Raw genomic sequence first — 17,840 nt, 5'->3', positions numbered from 1 at the left:
ACAATAGCCATGTTCTTCTATTTAAACAGTGGAAAAACATGTTTCTACATCAACATCTTAAGACCTACCTGGCTATTATAACTAACAAATAGTACAAAGTAAAATAAATCACAGGAGGAAAAAACAAAATGTCTTTCTAGTAATGAGTCCATGCACCCCTTGATGGAGTCCTTAGGACTTGAGTTTATGAGTAAAGGAGTTTCATTTCCAAGGTCCCTACAGAAACAAAGTGCCAAAGAAGAAAATTATGTTTTTCCACTAAGTGTTATGCTGTCAACTATGATAGCCATTAGCCACATATAGCTATTTAAGTTTAAATTAATTTAAATTAAATTAAAAATTCAGTTCCTTAATCAACTTTAGCCACATTTCAAGTGCTCAGTGTGGCTAGTGGCCTTCATACTGATCAGAGCTAGAACACTTTCACCATCACAGCAAGTTTTACTGGACACATGGGACTAGAGTTTTCAAAGGATATGGAGAAAAAGTAGGAGAGGAGTCTGAAAAGACCTTTACTTAAGTTCAAAATAGGAAAAGGGCTATGTCAAAATTAGAATACACATTTTACTTACCTGAGGTACAGTAAGAAAGCTCTTGATTTCTAAGTACTGGTGAAGTAGACCGTTGTCTTCTATTCTCAATAAACCATTCTCCAACAGATCCTACAGATTAAAATATATGCAGAGATACATATATAGCGAAATCAACAGCTGTATTTGTTGACAATGGCTGTGTGTAAATTACAATGGGCGCAAATGAATCTTACCACTCCTTTGGAGAAAACAGACTCTTCTGTTCTGGAAGAGAATATTAAAATTTATCAACATGGCTTTCTTTTTTTTAAAGATTTTATTTATTTGACAGAGAGAGAGATAGCGAGAGCAGGAACACAAGCAGGGGGAGTGGGAGAGGGAGAGAAGCAGGCTTCCCGCAGAGCAGAGAGCCCGATGCGGGGCTCGATCCCAGGACCCTGGGATCATGACCTGAGCCGAAGGCAGACACTTAACAACTGAGCCACCCAGGCGCCCCTCAACATGGTTTTCTAAACTGCTTTAGAATGATTCTTCATTTTAGGATAAATAAAGCAAAAATTGAAATTTAAAGACTTTAAAAATATATATCATTAAGGAAAAATTCTGTTGAAGAACTTAGTCAAAATTCTTAATCCATGTTTGATCTGTCTTTTGACTTGGTTACTGACATCTGAATCTGACCAAAATCTGCCCTCTCAGGGCTTCTTTCATAGTAACAAATCAATAGATCTTCAACAGCAAGTGCTAAGAAACCAATTATACATGATATACTATGTATTCCAGTTGATTAATCTGTAAACTCTTTCCCATTCTTTTTATACAAGAAGTAAATGCTTTCCATTTATGATAATATTTTCTTAAAGGTGTATAATCTTTGTTAAGTAAATATTTAAGCTCTGTGGCAAAAAATTTTATCTAAGGCCTAAGTTCGTATTCTAACCATGCAAGGAGTTAAAACTGTTGTTTTTGTTTAATGACTAAATAGTTTGGAAATCTTAAGAATATAGAACTTAAGATTCAAATTAATACATATTCTCATTGTATGAATATAAGAGACTAAAAAGAATGTAAAATCATTAAGACATACATAATACAATAAATTTACAGAGTTAATAACTACTCGTGCCAGGAGACCCTTGGAAATTCCTGCCTTGTAGGCCGAGGCTTTGGACATTTGCCATGTTACAAATCTTCCTTCACCTGGGAAGAGATGGGATTGATAAACTGTCACTAATGTTCCTATAGGATACTACTGAAAGGTCCTGATTGATTGCAAGAGATAATTTAAACATGTTACAAGAAAACACAAAGCGTATAGAGTTTTGCAAAATTCTTAAATATCTATCTGGAAGAATTATACATATTTGTCACTTTGTAATTTTTTTAAAGAGAAAGACTTGTATTCTTAATGCCTCAAATAAGAAAAGTTATTGGATATAATCACTGTCAATAATCTAATAATCTAAGTTATAAAAAGGTGGGGTCAAGGCACCTCCTTCCTTTCAATGCAGTTCAGATTGTGTCCATGAAGCAAAAACATGGATAAATTTCTTTTACTGACCACCTCTTCTTAGATTAAGGAGGCTGCAGTGGGAGAGAGGTGTTTTAATCTACCAACTTTTAAAATAAGAGAAGAAACCTCAGAAGCATATGACTGGAAATTACCTTAGAAGACAGTATTTTAATATTTAAAAGAGATTTTTTTTGTTGTAAAACCTCTTTGACTCATTTTTGTCTCACGTTTACATCACTGTTTTATAAAATAACCAATTAATTAGGGTCTGGCAAAGAGAAGGTAGTCTCCCCCACTCTTAACAAGAACTACTTTAATACCACTATTTAATTCTGAGATGCCATCTAAATGATCTTACCTTTGCAAAAAGACTTCAATATGCCCCATATTAAATTGCAAAAGGTACGATGGGCTAAAATAGACAACATATATATATATATGTATATATCATCACATACACGTACATTTTTAGAAATTTTATATACATAAACACTGTTACGGGTTGAATTGTGCCCCCCTCTAAAAAGAAATATTGGAATCCTAACCTCTAGAAAGAACCTCAGCATATGACATTATTTGGAGATAGGGCCACCTTATTTAATTTTTTTAAATTGGGATGAACAAGAACCTCCCCACCCTGGAGATAAAGTGAAGTCATTAGTGTGAGCCCTAATCTGGTACAACTGGTGTCCTTATAATAAAGGGAAATGTGGACAGACATACACAGAGAGAATGCCATATGAACATGAAGGCAGAATGGAGTGATAGATCTACAAGCGAAGAAACATCAAGGATTGCCAGCAAACCACCAGCAAACAGGGGAGAGGCATGAAACAGATTCTCCCTCAGAGCCCTCCGAAGGAACCAATCCTGCCCACACCCTGACCTTGGACTTCTATCCTCCAGAACTATGAGACAAAAAATTTCTGTTATTTTAAAACTATCCAGTTTGTGGCATTTTATTATGGCAGCCTTAGCAAACCAACATACATACCTAAGTCGTTCTGGTGGTAGTATGATGAAGAGTACAGGCTCTAGGGTCAGATGGAACTGTCTGGAAGGCAGCTGTGCTAAACCACTATCCCACCACCACCTACTCAGAACGGTTTGAATCTACCTATCCCACTAGTTAAGTTGTATGGTATTGACTGGTATCCTAACTTGTCTAAGCCTGTTATTTTCATCTGTAAAATGAGAATGCTCTATTTCATAGTATTGTAAAGATTAGATAATGCATACAAAGCTGTCTGCATATTGTTTAATACATGGTGAACATGAAAGTCATAACAATTATTGCAGTATTTACATAGAAATATATCCCCAGGTATATTCATACATAAATATATAAATGCACACAAAGAGATACACCTATGGCCTGCAAGACAAGCAAGCACGTAATCCTTATTATCATGGATATTAAAGTCCAAAAGGTATTACATTATAAAATTATATGTTTATTTAAAAAATAATTTTGATAAACTTTATGGAAAAAGGAGGACAAGGTTAAGATAATTACAACAGTTGGGTGATGAGAGAAGACCTTCCTCATAAAGTGATATTTAAGGTTAGAGATGGTCTAAGCATATACAAAGGCCCTATTGCAGAAAGGTTCATGACACATTTGAGTAAGAAACCAAAAAAAGGTCTGTGTTACTGGAGCATAGTAAACAAGACAAAAGGTGTAGAAGGTGAACCAGGACAATCAAGCAGGGACCAGATTATGCATAAGCTTGTCTCATGTCAAGATTTTTAGACTTTAAAGCAATAAATAGCCACTGAAGGGTTTTCATTAGGGACTACTCTTAGTGTTTTGAAAGAGCTGGATTAAAAGGGACTGAGGTTGGATATATAAATACTCAGGATTACATGAGTAATACAGTTAAAAGAAGATGGCAATTTAGACCACTCCATGGGTAACTGACTAGTTCCCTCCCTTATAAACCAGGATGATCCCAACAGCTTCAAAACCAAGCCCAACGGTTTGGCTTCACACTTTGAGTCTTGTCCCCATGATTATGTCTGTTTCAACCCTACCCTCCCCCCCCAACACCTTTTCACTCTTTGAGTACTACTGGCTTTAATAGATGATAGGCTGTAATATTAATAAAAATAGCTTTTGTTTATACTTCATTTAAAATGTATTAGTACATTAATAAACATATACTGGGAATTAGATTGAGTTTGATACTCCTTTTAGAATTACATGAAGAAACCAAACATTAATTCCTACCTTAAGACCATTGGAAGCTGATCAATACTGATGCCCTGTACAAATACCAGATAGGCCAGAGAAGCCATAGAGTCTGCTAACTGTTTGTCTTCTTCTTCCTCAAATTCAAGATAGTCCCAAGTCCTCTTTTTCCTTCCATGATTAAAAATCATTTTGGGAAAAGGATGTCCAATTGCTGATAAAAAGCCCTGTGAAACAGATAAAAAAGTAAGCTATAGCAGGTAGGCTCTATTATGTTCTTCCCATCCTCCCCAGCCATATTCACATCCTGTATAATCCCCTCCCTTGAGTGTCAGTGGGACCTGTTGGACTTGCTTCTAACCAACAAAGTATGGCAAGATGTCACCCCATGATGAGATTATGTCATAACAAAAGTGAAAGGATTTTTGCAGATGTATTTAAGGTACCAAATCAGTTGATTGGGGTCATTCAGAATGGTGACTATCTTTGGTGGGCCTGACTTAAGCAGGTAGAAGACTTTCAAAAAGGGGCAAGCCCTTCTTCAGAGTCAGAAACTCACCTCTGTAGGCATTAAAGAACTAAGTTGCCATGTAATGAGAGGGCCTACAAGAGAGGGCTGTAGGGCAAGGAACTACAGACAGCCTCTAGGAGCTAAAAATGGTCCCTGACCAAATAGCCAACAAGAAAATGGGGACCTCAATCTATAGCTTCAGGGAGATAAATTCGCCAACAACCTGAGGGAACCGGGTGGAAAGACGAAAAAATTTTAGAGATGGATGGCGGTGACAGCTGCATGACAATATGAATGTATTTAATGCCACTGAACTGTACCCTTAAAAATGGTTAAAACAGTAAATTTTATGTTATATTTTATCACAACTTTTTTTTAAAAAGGCTTCAGAGGTATTTGAAAACAATCTAAAAATGTGAGACATACAAATATCATGAAATGATAGTAAACTACTCAGATAAAGAATACTCTAGGAGCAGTGCTCCACTGACCACTGTCTTCCTAGATACAGAGTGGGCAGGAGGAATACTGGTCAGTGGCACCAGAGGCTTTGGAAAACAGTGCTGCTATCTCAGGTCATAAGGGTTCTTGTGTCATAAGAGAAAAAGCATGAGTGGACAGGACTACAGTTTTATCTTTTTTTTTAAGGAGGAAGAAGAGAGAAAAAGAGACACTCAGGAAACATAAGGCCACTCCTATGCCTCTTATGTTATTTCTAACTATAGTATACTAGAAAGCATCTGGTCTTCAGAGTCCAATGGAATTGATTTGAATTTTGGCTTTACCACTTACTAGCTGTGAGATACTGGACAAGTTACCTAACTTCTCTAAAGCCTCAATCTCCCTATCTAGAGAATGATATAATGTCTATGTCAAATATTTATTGAGAAGGTTCACAAAAAGAGTATAAGAAAAGGTTACAACAAACTACTATATACAAAGGGAATGACAAAAGCAGCTAAATCAGAATACTGACCTTCCACATTCACTCATTTATTTTAATAAATACTTGAATGTCAGGCACTGCGCCTGACATTGTGGGGAATTATAAAGTCAAATAAGACTTTTCCAGCCTTCAGGGAAGTAAAATCTGCTGATCCCAGATGGCTCCATTAGTCATTTCAGAACACAAAAAAGAACCATGGGAAATCATCCTCAGTCACAAGAGACTGCTATTCAGCTACCAGATGCTAAATATATACTTGCATACTGATTTTCAAAGCCACGCATTCCTGTTATAGCTATAAGACAACAAGTTTACTGTACTTGGATTCTAAATGTCCTCTTAATCATGAAGCTCCATTTCTTCATTCGGCCAATACTAGATATATATATATTTTTTTTCCCAGAGTAAGATTAGCCTTTTAAAAAATCATTACATATAACCAGATTCTTCAGTGCTGCTTTAGGATACATGGAGTCCACACCTGTGTCCAAATTAGGGCCTTCACTATCTACCCACACACCCTCCAGCAGTCTTGCTCATACCCAGGATGTACCTGCCACTCCATAATTTCTCATGGCAGCCTTGGCCCTTTTAGGCATGTTTCTGTGGTGAAACCCTTGGGACATTCAAGCAGTTCTATATCAAAATAACTTCTGCCAAAGGAGGGATAGTTAAAGCTATCAATCTCAAGCATGCCACACTTACCTGAATTTCTCCAGCATAGAACAGAAGGCACCTCCTCACTTCATCTCCTACCCTGATTTCACCTCTATTTTTTTTTTTTAATTTTTAAAATTTTAATACAGTTCAAATCAGTGTGCCAGGTTCATTTCAGCTCCTTCACTGCCAAAACTGAGGGCAGGGGCTGCTTTAGTTTCTCTGCCTTCTTTGTGTGTGATGACCAAGGTGTATACTAGGTCTCTGCTGCATCGAACTTTTAACTTCACCCTTATCCTTTATTTTTCTTGATGGATTTGGCATCCTTCCGCCTGGCCATGAGCAGAAAGTCCTTGATTTTTTCAATTTTGCAAAGAATGGCTATGAGGGGTACAGGGGTGCATGTGGCTGGCACAGCAAGTGGCAAAAAAAGAGCTCACCTCTACTTGACTGCTTTGTGCTTCCTCATTCTGTCTCTACTTACAATGATCCTTCCGCTGAGGTCTTACGACCTCTTCCCTACACCCTCAACCTCTTCATAAGATACTTGCTCTATCTCACTGCTGTAATTAAACCTGACCTGATTTCTGGTGCAAGCTGCTCATCCTCTCACATCTCTTCCACAGCACAGTCAGGGAGGCAGCAGTGGGGAAGGGTGGTATGGGTAGAGCCTGGGTATTATCCTGGTTCTTCCTGCACTCTCAAGCAAAAGCACATTTTCCTTTGAGGCAGATGCCATACTGCCCTTTATCTGTCCTGTCTCTGGCATATGCTGACTGCCAGGTCATTGCCTCACATTCACTGAAGACTCTGGTACCTGCTCACAATCATTTTCTCTATCCAACTCCTGCTACCATATGGGAAAAAATTCAATGTTCATGTAGATAACTCCTCTAATAGGCCAGCCTCAGGGCTCTTGATTTCTTAATTCCAATGACCTTAATTTCTAATTCATTTCAGCATATAATCGCAGCGTTTGCAGCTATTCTACATTAGATACCTAAACCCCAACATTTCATTTTGTGACTTTAACTTCTTTTCTACCTCTGACTTCTCTAGTTCTGGGATCCCTTCATCTAACCTACCTGTCTGTCCCCTCCTAACTCCCCTTCTTTCCCTGTCTAACCAACACATTATTGGTTAGTTGAACTACCTACGCCCTATATTTTCTTCAGCTCCATCTACCCGATAAAATGCCAGCTTGGGAAAATAACTACAATCCACCTTCTCTACTTCTATACCCAGGCAGTTGAATACTGCTGGCGAAAAATCATACACAAATACAAACTGTTACCACTACAGTTGTGGTCTCCAACCACAGTTGAATGCTCAGACTACTGACTAATGCTTTTATGGTCTTCTACCATCTATTTCCTTTCCCTTCAGTATTCCAAACCCTTACCAATTCCTTGAAGCCCAATTTCTAATTCTTAGATTCTTTTTTTTTAAGATTTTATTTATTTATTTGAGAGACAGAGAGACAGAGAGAGTAGGAGAGAGAACACGAGCAGGGTGAGGGGCAGAGGGAGAAGTACACTCCCCACTGAACAGGGAGCCCAATGCGGGACTCGATCCTGGGACTCCAGGATCCTGACCTGAGCTGAAGGCAGACGCTTAACCGACTGGGCCACCCAGGCGCCCTAATTCTTAGATTCTTAAGAGATCTCCTTCACCTAGAAATCTGAAGCCAGTGAGTTTGATTCCCTTCAATTTTAATATTCCATTCCTGCTACAAATTTCCCTGCATGCATACCCATTCTTACCTCCTCTAGGTGTCCTTGATCCTGTGCTCAGCTGTGTGCTCTCGAGCCACATTATTTCAGTTATCCCATAGTAACACTTCTCTTTTCCTCTCTAATGGTTCCCACCCCTTCAGTCTATAAATATACATACTCAAGACTCCCTATCTCCCCCATTACCTTCCTACCTCAGGGCCATGTCTTCCTACTACTCTTCTTTCTTACCCTGTTTTGAAGAACACCTTATACTAGTTGGCATCTTTTTCTCATTGTTCATGCACTCCTTTAACCACTCCACTGTTTTTTGTCTCCAACACTCCACTTAAACTGTTCTTGCTAAGATTATCAATGCCTGGGGCGCCTGGGTGGCTCAGTCGTTAAGCGTCTGCCTTCAGCTCAGGTCATGATCCCAGAGTCCTGGGATCAAGCCCCGCATCAGGCTCCATCCTCTGCAGGAAGCCTGCTTCTCCCTCTCCCACTTCCCCTGCTTGTGTTCCCTCTCTCACTGTGTCTCTCTCTGCCAAATAAATAAATAAAATCTTAAAAAAAAAAAAAAAGATTATCAATGCCATCTCCCTAAATCCAATGGATGCTTTTCAACTGTTACTTTACAGGCTACATGTAACATGACCAATCACTTTTTTCTTCCTTAAACTCTACTACCCCAGTTTCTGTGATATCTGTACCACCTCTGTGACCCTTCTTTCTTGGTCTCTTTGGTAGGCTTATCTTAAGTGTTGGTACTCTGTAGGGTTCAGTCCTATGCCCTTTTCTTTTCTCACACTTAACTACCTCTTTAGACGATCTCATCAAAATTTGATCACCATTCAAAATTTTCCCCTTCAAAACCTGCTCTCTGGGAATTAAATATATATTAAGAAATTACTGTTAAGGGGTGCCTGGGTGGCTCAGTTGTTAAGCGTCTGCCTTCGGCTCAGGTCATGAGCCCAGGGTCCTGGGATTGAGCCCCGCATCGGGCTTCCTGCTCCGTGGGAAGCCTCCTTCTCCCGCTCCCACTCCCTCTGCTTGTGTTCCTGCTTTCGCTGTGTCTATCTCTGTCAAATAAATAAAAATCTTTTTAAAAAAAAAAAAAGAAATTACTGTTAATCTTGTTAGATGTCATAATGAATTGTGGCTATTTTTAGAAGTCCTTACTAATTAGAGAAGCATACTTGAAGACTTATGGATGATAGGTCTAGGACTTGCTATAAAATACTACAGTAAAAAAAGATTGGCAAAATGTCAAAATTATTAAAGCTGGGTAATGGGTACATGAGGTTATGTTATATTGTTCTTTCTACTTTTCTGGATTTTTAAAATTATCTTAATAAAAAATGTTTTTAAAGCACAAAACACCCTGTTCCTTGCCCTGTATTTTCTATCTCAATCATCTGCCCAGTTACCCAAGCATAAAACTTCATCCATGAATCAACTTTTTAAATTTTCTAAATCCAATTAATGACCAAATTTTTTATTTTGCTCTCTCCTCTTCATCTCTACAACCATTTCAAGGATCCCATTATTTCTCACTTAACTCCCAAACACACCTAAGGATCTCCCTATTTCTAATCTTATCTTGGTTAAATTCAACCTCCACTGATGTGATGAATCCAAAACAATTACATCACTCCCAGGCTTAAGATCCTGCAACAGTTACCAATTTTCGTATCTATCTTCTCAAAATAGGGTACATTTATCATATAAGGTAATGTTTATACTATATCCAGGGGATTATGCTGTACGCTAACACTGGCAACAATGAGGAGGCCCCAGTCTCCTGGGAAACCCCTCCCCTTTTCTCCCTCTACATCACTCAGAGCCTCTTCTCAACTATCTTGACCATCAGCATTAACCCCATTAACTATGTAACCCTATTTATATTAGTTACCAGATTATTTCTTATCCTCAGAATCTAGTTCCCCTAAATTTCTGGCATCTCCTCTTCTAAACCCTTCTCCTACCTCTTCTCAGATCTCAGGTACCCTTCAAAGTATGGCCTGTGGAACTCACAGTTATTAGCAAAATCCATTTTTCATGAAATTGTCTCTTACCTCTTTTGCTCTAAAAGAAATCTGACTCTTCTGAAAACAACTATTTTCTCTGCAGACCTCTCAAAGAGTTGCTGTTTTTCACCTATATCCACTATACCAAGCCTGGAAGTAAAATACCTATTCTCCTTGCTGCTTTTAGACCATTCTCCCCCATCCTTGCTGAACCCCTCAGCTTTGAAACTCATTTCATGTTACTATCCAACATCTACCCCAAGGTCACTCCATTAATTGGGTTTTGGACATTATTCTTATAATTGTGTGACTTAAATGTACAACCAAAGAACTTCTAATACCATGGACTCTCAGGTACTTCACTGTCTAGTCCAATGATTTCAGTCTCCACCCGCTCCTTAGAACACCCACCCACTCCATGGTCATACCCCAGGCATTGTTATTAGTAACTGAACATTTCCACAGTATTATTTCAAGCATCCTGTTCTTTAATCTCCAATCTTTTCAGCTCATTCCTTTTAGTAACCTAGCTCCAACAACTTGTCAGTCACACTGGGAACTACAATCCAGTGATCCCATCACCTTTTCCACTGTCTCTCACATTTAGTACGTCCAAACTTCCTTCCTTACTCAGCTTAAATTCTACTGTCCATCACAGTCACTTCCTTGCATACATGTCTGCCCAGTTTGGGGCAGTTTGCTTTGTAGAACTCACACAGTTCTCAAAACTCTGACCTAGTTAAATCCAACTTTCTTCCTGTACAGCTGAACATGGCTGAAGAAAACCCACAACCACAACGACTGCTCTAACCTGAAATTCATGACTATCAATCTCAAGTACATATTTTCCATATTTCACATTAGTTCCCTAATATAGAATCCCAACACACTTAAAAAATACTCTTGGATGCATTAAGCCAAATTACTTTTAAAATAAAATTTACTTATTTCTGGAGTTATTTTGAAAATATTTATCATAAGTCTTAAAAGTGAGAATATCCTTTGGCACAGAAATTCCACTTCTAGAAATTTAAGAAAACTAAAGAAATATGCAAAGATTTGGTTAAAAGGATACTTAGCACAGACTTAACAGTTAAAAAAAGAAAGTTGGAATTGTTTTATAATGCTGAAAAATTGGAGAAAACGTAGAGCTAGATGGCCCAAGTTAAACAAAAACAAAGACAATGTAAAAATATTCATAATATGCTAAGAGAAACAAAGTACATTACAAAGGAGTATGTATAATGCTATAGAATCTTTTAAAAAATTATACCTATGTATATATTTATTTCTGACTATAAAAGCGAAGTCTGGAAGGTGTTGATTTCATTACCCAAATAATATTGCTGTTTATTTTCCATCCTTTTATCTATGTTCTACAAAAAATACATATCACATTAATAATGTATCAATTTACATGCCCATGTGCAGTACATGAGAATATAGCAGAATAACATTTTAAATTATAGCAGATTTTATGGCAGATTAAATAGCTATACTTACTATTATTTCAGATGCAAAACATCTTAAAGGATCATTTCCAGCTTCTTTGGACTGCTCAAAGAATTGTGCTGTCAGCAAAGGGCATTTCAAGCTTTTGAAACAACTAAGGTATATAAGAAATAGGTAACTGTGAATAGAGTATTTCCTAAGTATAAAATGTCTAGTTCTATAAACATATCAAAGTTAATTCTACATGAAAAATAACTCAACTGCCTGTAAAACTGCCGATGTAATATCCTTCCTCCTAGGGGCGCCTGGGTGGCTCAGTCAGTTAAGCGGCTGCCTTCAGCTCAGATCATGATCCCAAAGTTTCAACCCACACCGGGCTCCACCCGCATCGGGCTCTCTGCTCAGCGGGGAGCCTGCTTCTCCCTCTCCCTCTGCCTGCCACTTCCCCTGCTTGTGCTCTCTCTCTGTCAAATAAATAAATAAAACCTTTAAAAAAAAATCCTTCCTACTGGTATTGGGGAAAGCATGAGAACACCTTGCTAGACTCTGTGGTAAGATGCACTTCCATGTCTGGACTATATCAGTGGTTACTAAAGGTTTAAGGACTAGTGCTATTCCATGATGTAGTTTTCATTAGGTCAAGGAAAAATCAGGAAATGTAATTTTTTTCATAAAGCTCTATTTGTTTTATTTAGAAGACCAAACTTTATTCTGTGATTAAGCCTTCCCAATTTCTTTAGTTTAAATATCTTTACTTCATGAAATAATGGGTTCTATAAATGGCAAAAATTTTTTTAATGTCCTAACCTGAAAAAATAGAAAGCTAACTATAGTTTTAGTCTCCAAAATTTAAGATAGAATTACTAGTCCATGTAATTCAATAATCTAGTCCAAGACTGTCCAACAGAAATATAATACATGCCCCACATATAATTTAAAATCTTTTAGTAGTCACATTAAAAAAGAAACAAGGGAAAGTAGTAACTTTTCTTATTAACCCAATATATCTGAAGTATTATCTCAATATGTCAGTATGAAAATTACTGAGGGGCGCCTGGGTGGCTCAGATGGTTAAGCGTCTGCCTTCGGCTCAGGTCATGATCCCAGGGTCCTGGGATCAAGCCCCACACCGGGCTCCCGGCTCTGCGGGAAGCCTGCTTCTCCCTCTGCCCCTGCTTGTGTTCTCTCTCTTGCTGTGTGTGTCTCTCTGTGTCAAATAAATAAATAAAATCTTAAAAAAAAAAAATTCTTGAGGTATTTTAGTATTTTTTTTAATAACAAGTCTTCAAAATCCAAGGAGCATTTTATACTTAGAGCACATCTTAATCTGGACTAGCCACACATCAAGTGCTTGACAGCCACACTGAGCAGCGCATGTTTACCGTATAGTGCCCCTAGACTGAACGCTGTTGGGTACTCTGTTACCATTTTTGTGGTCAAGTTGGATGTTCAACTGTCCGGTGCTGCCTCTGTTGCTTTCAAAAGGAGAGTAAAAACACAATTCCCCCACAGAAAGACCAGATTCTTTGAGCTACACCTATTTCCCCCACTTTAATTATTCACTTACTATGATAAATAAAAGTAAGTCATAGAAGAATATAAAGTAAACAAATGGATTTTGGTTTTTAATTTTTAAAAATGCAGAACATGGCATTTAATGAAGCACCCCAGAATCTTCTAAAATTCAAAACCTGAAACTAGATTTATATGTCCATGGCAAACAAATACAACAAAGAAACATAAAATAACTGATCGGTTACTTAATTCCATTGTGAAATGTTACCAAAAATGTACTTACAATTTCAGTAATTCATCCTTTAACTTTTCATTTTCATCTTCCAGTGAGTTTTCTTTGTCATTAATGACTTCTTCCACAAAAGGCTTAGTGAACCCTATTAAGGCGTTGCAACACTGACAAAGGCCATAGTCATCTGTTTGTATTTGTTCTTCTGAGTACGGAACAGGAAGGAGAGACAGCTGACTCCAAAGAGTGGACAATGCTAATCCCACCGAATATGCCTTGTTGTTATGAAGTTTCTGAATCACTAAAACAGAGACCAAGTTGTGACTTGAGGTAGCTTCATCAAGTATGCTACACATGGGACCAGAAGTCCAGTAAATGTAGAATTATAACACGTTTAAAAAAAAAAACTATAACAACTTTGAAATCAGGACGACATATCATAACTTAATTGGTAGTGTTTTTATTCTTCTTAGGGGTGCATGAAATATTGGATCATCTTACAATCATGGCACCTTACAATAGATGCCATGAAATCTTGTTTAAGTTTTTTCTAACGGTTTACATAGATAAGACAGAAACACTTCGTTCCATTATTTTTTGGTTGTTGCAAGTATCAAATAAGAGAAAGTGTCTTTGTAAAATATAATGTAAAAATGAGAGGTAGTTTTACTGTATTTTCCTTTCTAGGAGACTTTGAATATTTTAAGCGGTACAAAGCTGCTTCATTCTCATTTAAAATGAATTTACTCTCACTTCTAGATGCTGGGTCCTTCTATCAGACTCTGAGTTATATGTAAGTTATAAAATGAAAAAGTAGTCTCTTCCCATGGATAAATACTGTCTGCTTTGGTTGCCAAGGTCCATTGCTTAACAATAATGTTACTGCACTCAATCATGGAGACTTTTCTTCCTACACTTGTTTCATTCAGTAGTTCTTTTGCTATTCCCAGCCCCGACTTCCCAGTGCAGAGGATGAGCAATGCCTGTGCGATACTGTTCTTAACCAAGATACAGGACCTACCACAATGCTAACAGACAGAGTAAAGCAGACATCACAGAAGCAATCCTTTAAATATGTTTACAGGGAAAATTCTAGATTAATGTTGTAGATAGGAAGGTTAGGCAGAAAGCTATAGATTATAACATAATACCAGAAAAACAGCATGACATTCAACAAATGTCCAAATTGGGTACCCATCAGTGCCAGGTATTGTCATCTTTATATAGGCAGCAGGATTCAAATTGGTACTGCTACTGCTAGTTTAAGCAGAGTACTCAATAATTAGTCATAAATTTTACTTTGGTATAGTGCTGACATTTTGGAGTGACATCAAGAACTTAACACAGATAAAATAAGAAACACTTAGATATCAAAATACTCATTACCTGTTTGTAATGGCTGAAGTAAAAGAAGAATAATTTGGGATATCTGTTTTCCAGAGGGCTCTTCAATCAGTTCAAGCAAACCCAACAATAATTCCTTTGGATTACACAACTATAAAAATATTCACAATTGAACCTGTTTAATACAAGTTGTATTTAAAGCCACATGATTACTATTTTTAAAAGGCAGCACATACTGAGAAAATATGATTATTTTTGCTTAACAGTAAAACACCTCATACACTTGTTAAAAAAATACACTAACAAAACATAGAATCTGACTGTCAAATCACTGTAAAACTACAAAGAAGCAAGAAGTCATAAGTCTCTTAATAGACAACTATATTTGGGGTGCCTGAGTGGCTCAGTTAGTTAAGCCTCCGACTCTTGGTTTTGGCTTTGGTCATGATCTCACGGTTGTGTGATCGAGCCCTTCGTTGGGCTCTGTGCTCAGTGTGAAGACTGCTTCAGATTCTCTCTCCCTCTCCATCTCCCTCACTCTCTCTCAAATAAATAAATAAAATCTTAAAAAAAAAAAAATAGACAAGGGTGCCTGGGTGGTTCGGTCGCTTAAGGGTCTGCCTTCAGCTCAGGTCATGATCCCAGGGTGCTGGGATTGAGTCCTGCATTGGGCTCCCTGCTCAGCGGGGAGTCTGCTTCTCCTTCTGCCTCTGCCCCTCTCCCCTGCTTGTGCTCTCTCTCTCAAATAAATTCTTTAAAAAAGTAGACAACTATATTTTGGAGACTTAAATTCCTGGCTAAAGGAAAAGTTAGAAAAATAGGGAGAAAGAAGAACTTGATTATCAGAACTGAGGTTTCCTTTGAGTTTTGCCTGTCTACTCTGAAAGCTGCCTTAGCTTCCCAGGACTTCAGCAGGTGGGACCTTTCTATCTCACACTGCCAGGGTATTAACATGAATACAGTCTCTTTTGTAGATAAAACTTTGCATTGTCTTCTGACTAGCCAGAATTACCTTACCTGCCTTTTTGAAAAGTCCTCATAGTTAATAACTACTATCTAGATGGGGTTTCCTCTTTCCAAGTATATATTTTTATTTGGACTGATCTCTAGGTAGCTTCTTATAATGTCCTTTTCCTTATCCTCCTATACCATCATTTTTGACTTATAACTCTAGTAACCTTTTATCAAAAGTCTCTAAGGTTGTTGGTTGCAACAAATCTACTTCCTCTTCCTATATCCCCTGTGATCATTTGCATTCTAGGTTTCTGATATTCTTTTAGAGAATATACCACAGAGAAAAGAACACTGAGATTTGCTAGTTCCAATGCTGCTAAAAGAACAGTGTGGCTTTGAACTAATTGCCTCACTAAACCCTGAATTCCACATCTATACAGTAAGCTATTATTAAAAATAAAACTTCTTAGGTATCTTCCTGGAGATTTTGAATCAGTGGGTCTGAGATGAGGTTAGATAATTCTTATATCCAGAAATTTGGAAAAACTGAAATGGACTTGCCCATCCAACCAATAAAATCGGGCCTTTTCTTCAGAGAATTCTCTATATTTTCATGAACAAAAAGCTTTGTCACCCACAATGAGCATTAAACATTAAAGGGAATTACAAAATACTGCTGGCTATTGGGACAAAGAGTACCTCATTTTGTTAACTTACCTTTACCAATAAATCAAGCATCAGAAAATAATATTTTCTTTTCCCATCGTCCTTATTCCACAAAAGACATCGAACAACAGGACCAACAAGATTCCAGCCCATATTCTTGATAATGACCTGTAAAAACATTTTCAGAGTAAAGAAAATACTGCCATCTATAGGACTCTTACGGTGAACTTTCTTACCTTGAATGAAGGAGCTTTAAAATTTCCTCTGAAATAGCTAAGATGAGGCAAATGAAGCCTACAGCATTTCACCCTGACTTCTTAGGGTTGGCTGCTAACAACTATCAACATTTTAAGATAGTTTTTAATACTCTCACTGAGGAAAGGTGAATGGGCATTTATTTTAAATCAGGTAAGCTGGTCTTTTTCACAATTTAAATAGTTCCTCTATTTCCAACAAGAGAGTTAATTTGTGAGCAAACACTTATTTTCATGGAGAATTTTGCTCTCCTGATTCATGAAGAAATCCATCCAATGCTTATGAACGTTTTAAAGTTCCTTGGAAAATCTGTACATATATTACGATTATGTAACTTACATAAAAGAAGGGGATGCCACTTTATTTTCTCTCCTACATATAAGTTACTTCTATTTTCAAAGATATTTCAGAATATTTACCACACAAGTAAAAGTTTATCTTTTTAATTAGTGATTCACATTCATGATCAAAACCACTATTTTTGGAACTAGCAACAATATACTCCATTTCTCTGGCCTGCTTTCTATTTTAACTCATCAGTATTTATCAAGAATATACTACTATATGTCAAGTCCCTAAAATATTCTGGTGCTAGAAATAAGGCAAGGTAAGATCTCCATCCTGATAGAGTTTAAATTCTAGGTTCACTCATTAAAAACAAAAAACAAAACACACACACATCTAGGAAGAAGACAATTAAGTACAATAACCCCCGCCATGATCTCAGTCTTACAAGATAATCAAGGTAGAGTATAAGGTATAGCAGGAGAATTGTCACTTCCATCTAGGAAAGGCAAGAAAGGCTTCCCAGAAGAGGCAATGGCTAAGCTAAGGCTTGTTAGGGAAATGTGTCAGGCATAGATAGGTGGGAAATATATTTAAGGCTCTGAAATAGTAATGTGTAAAGATGTAAGACTTAACATGTCCTAGAGAACTAGCAACAGAATATGTTAGGGTACATGAACATATAACTCACAAAAGAGGAAATACTGTTTATACTTTTGCTCATTTATCAATTCGACATTTTAGCGTCTGTCTTTATCAATCTGCATGAGCTCCCTACATGTTAATATTCCCTTCTTGTATTTATGACAAATAATTACTTGGTGTTTTGGTTGTCCTTATTTTTTTATATAGTAAAATATACTTATTTTTCTTTGGTTCCTTTCCTACTGGCTTTTAGATCTAAAATGGATTCCCCCTTTTAGGGATTCATAAACATTCATTTACATTTAAATATATATACATTTCACCTTTCTTTTTATTCAGTAAGATTTATACTAAAAACATGAAGTAAGGGGCACCTGGGTGGCTCAGCTGGTTAGGTGTTCA

The 17,840-nt window shown here is 37.3% G+C and overlaps 1 protein-coding gene and 1 pseudogene across 4 annotated transcripts in view; both read right to left on the bottom strand.

Moving 5' to 3' along the window:
- Positions 1-17,840, bottom strand: part of GLMN (glomulin, FKBP associated protein) — a 31,679-nt gene that overhangs the window by 8,498 nt on the left and 5,341 nt on the right. For 2 of the 4 annotated variants that reach the window (XM_045897194.1, XM_045897195.3), the window contains exons 4-11: positions 16,305-16,421; positions 14,676-14,784; positions 13,344-13,590; positions 11,597-11,699; positions 4,277-4,464; positions 2,405-2,458; positions 767-797; positions 573-662 (exon numbers count right to left, since the gene is read on the bottom strand). In XM_045897194.1, the coding sequence (XP_045753150.1) occupies positions 573-662; positions 767-797; positions 2,405-2,458; positions 4,277-4,464; positions 11,597-11,699; positions 13,344-13,590; positions 14,676-14,784; positions 16,305-16,421 (939 nt within the window). The remainder of the gene's footprint in view (positions 1-572; positions 663-766; positions 798-2,404; positions 2,459-4,276; positions 4,465-11,596; positions 11,700-13,343; positions 13,591-14,675; positions 14,785-16,304; positions 16,422-17,840) is intronic. The other 2 variants (XM_064588819.1, XM_064588820.1) reach the window with 2 other exon arrangements.
- LOC123859397 (large ribosomal subunit protein eL38-like) lies at positions 6,467-6,778 on the bottom strand (annotated as a pseudogene).

The sequence above is a fragment of the Mirounga angustirostris genome, unplaced genomic scaffold (assembly GCF_029215605.1).
Source record: "Mirounga angustirostris isolate CCGP_5_RB_7025 unplaced genomic scaffold, mMirAng1.0.hap1 SCAF_4, whole genome shotgun sequence".
In the NCBI taxonomy this organism is placed as follows: Eukaryota; Metazoa; Chordata; class Mammalia; order Carnivora; family Phocidae; genus Mirounga; species Mirounga angustirostris.
This window is presented reverse-complemented; position numbering and strand designations above follow the sequence as displayed.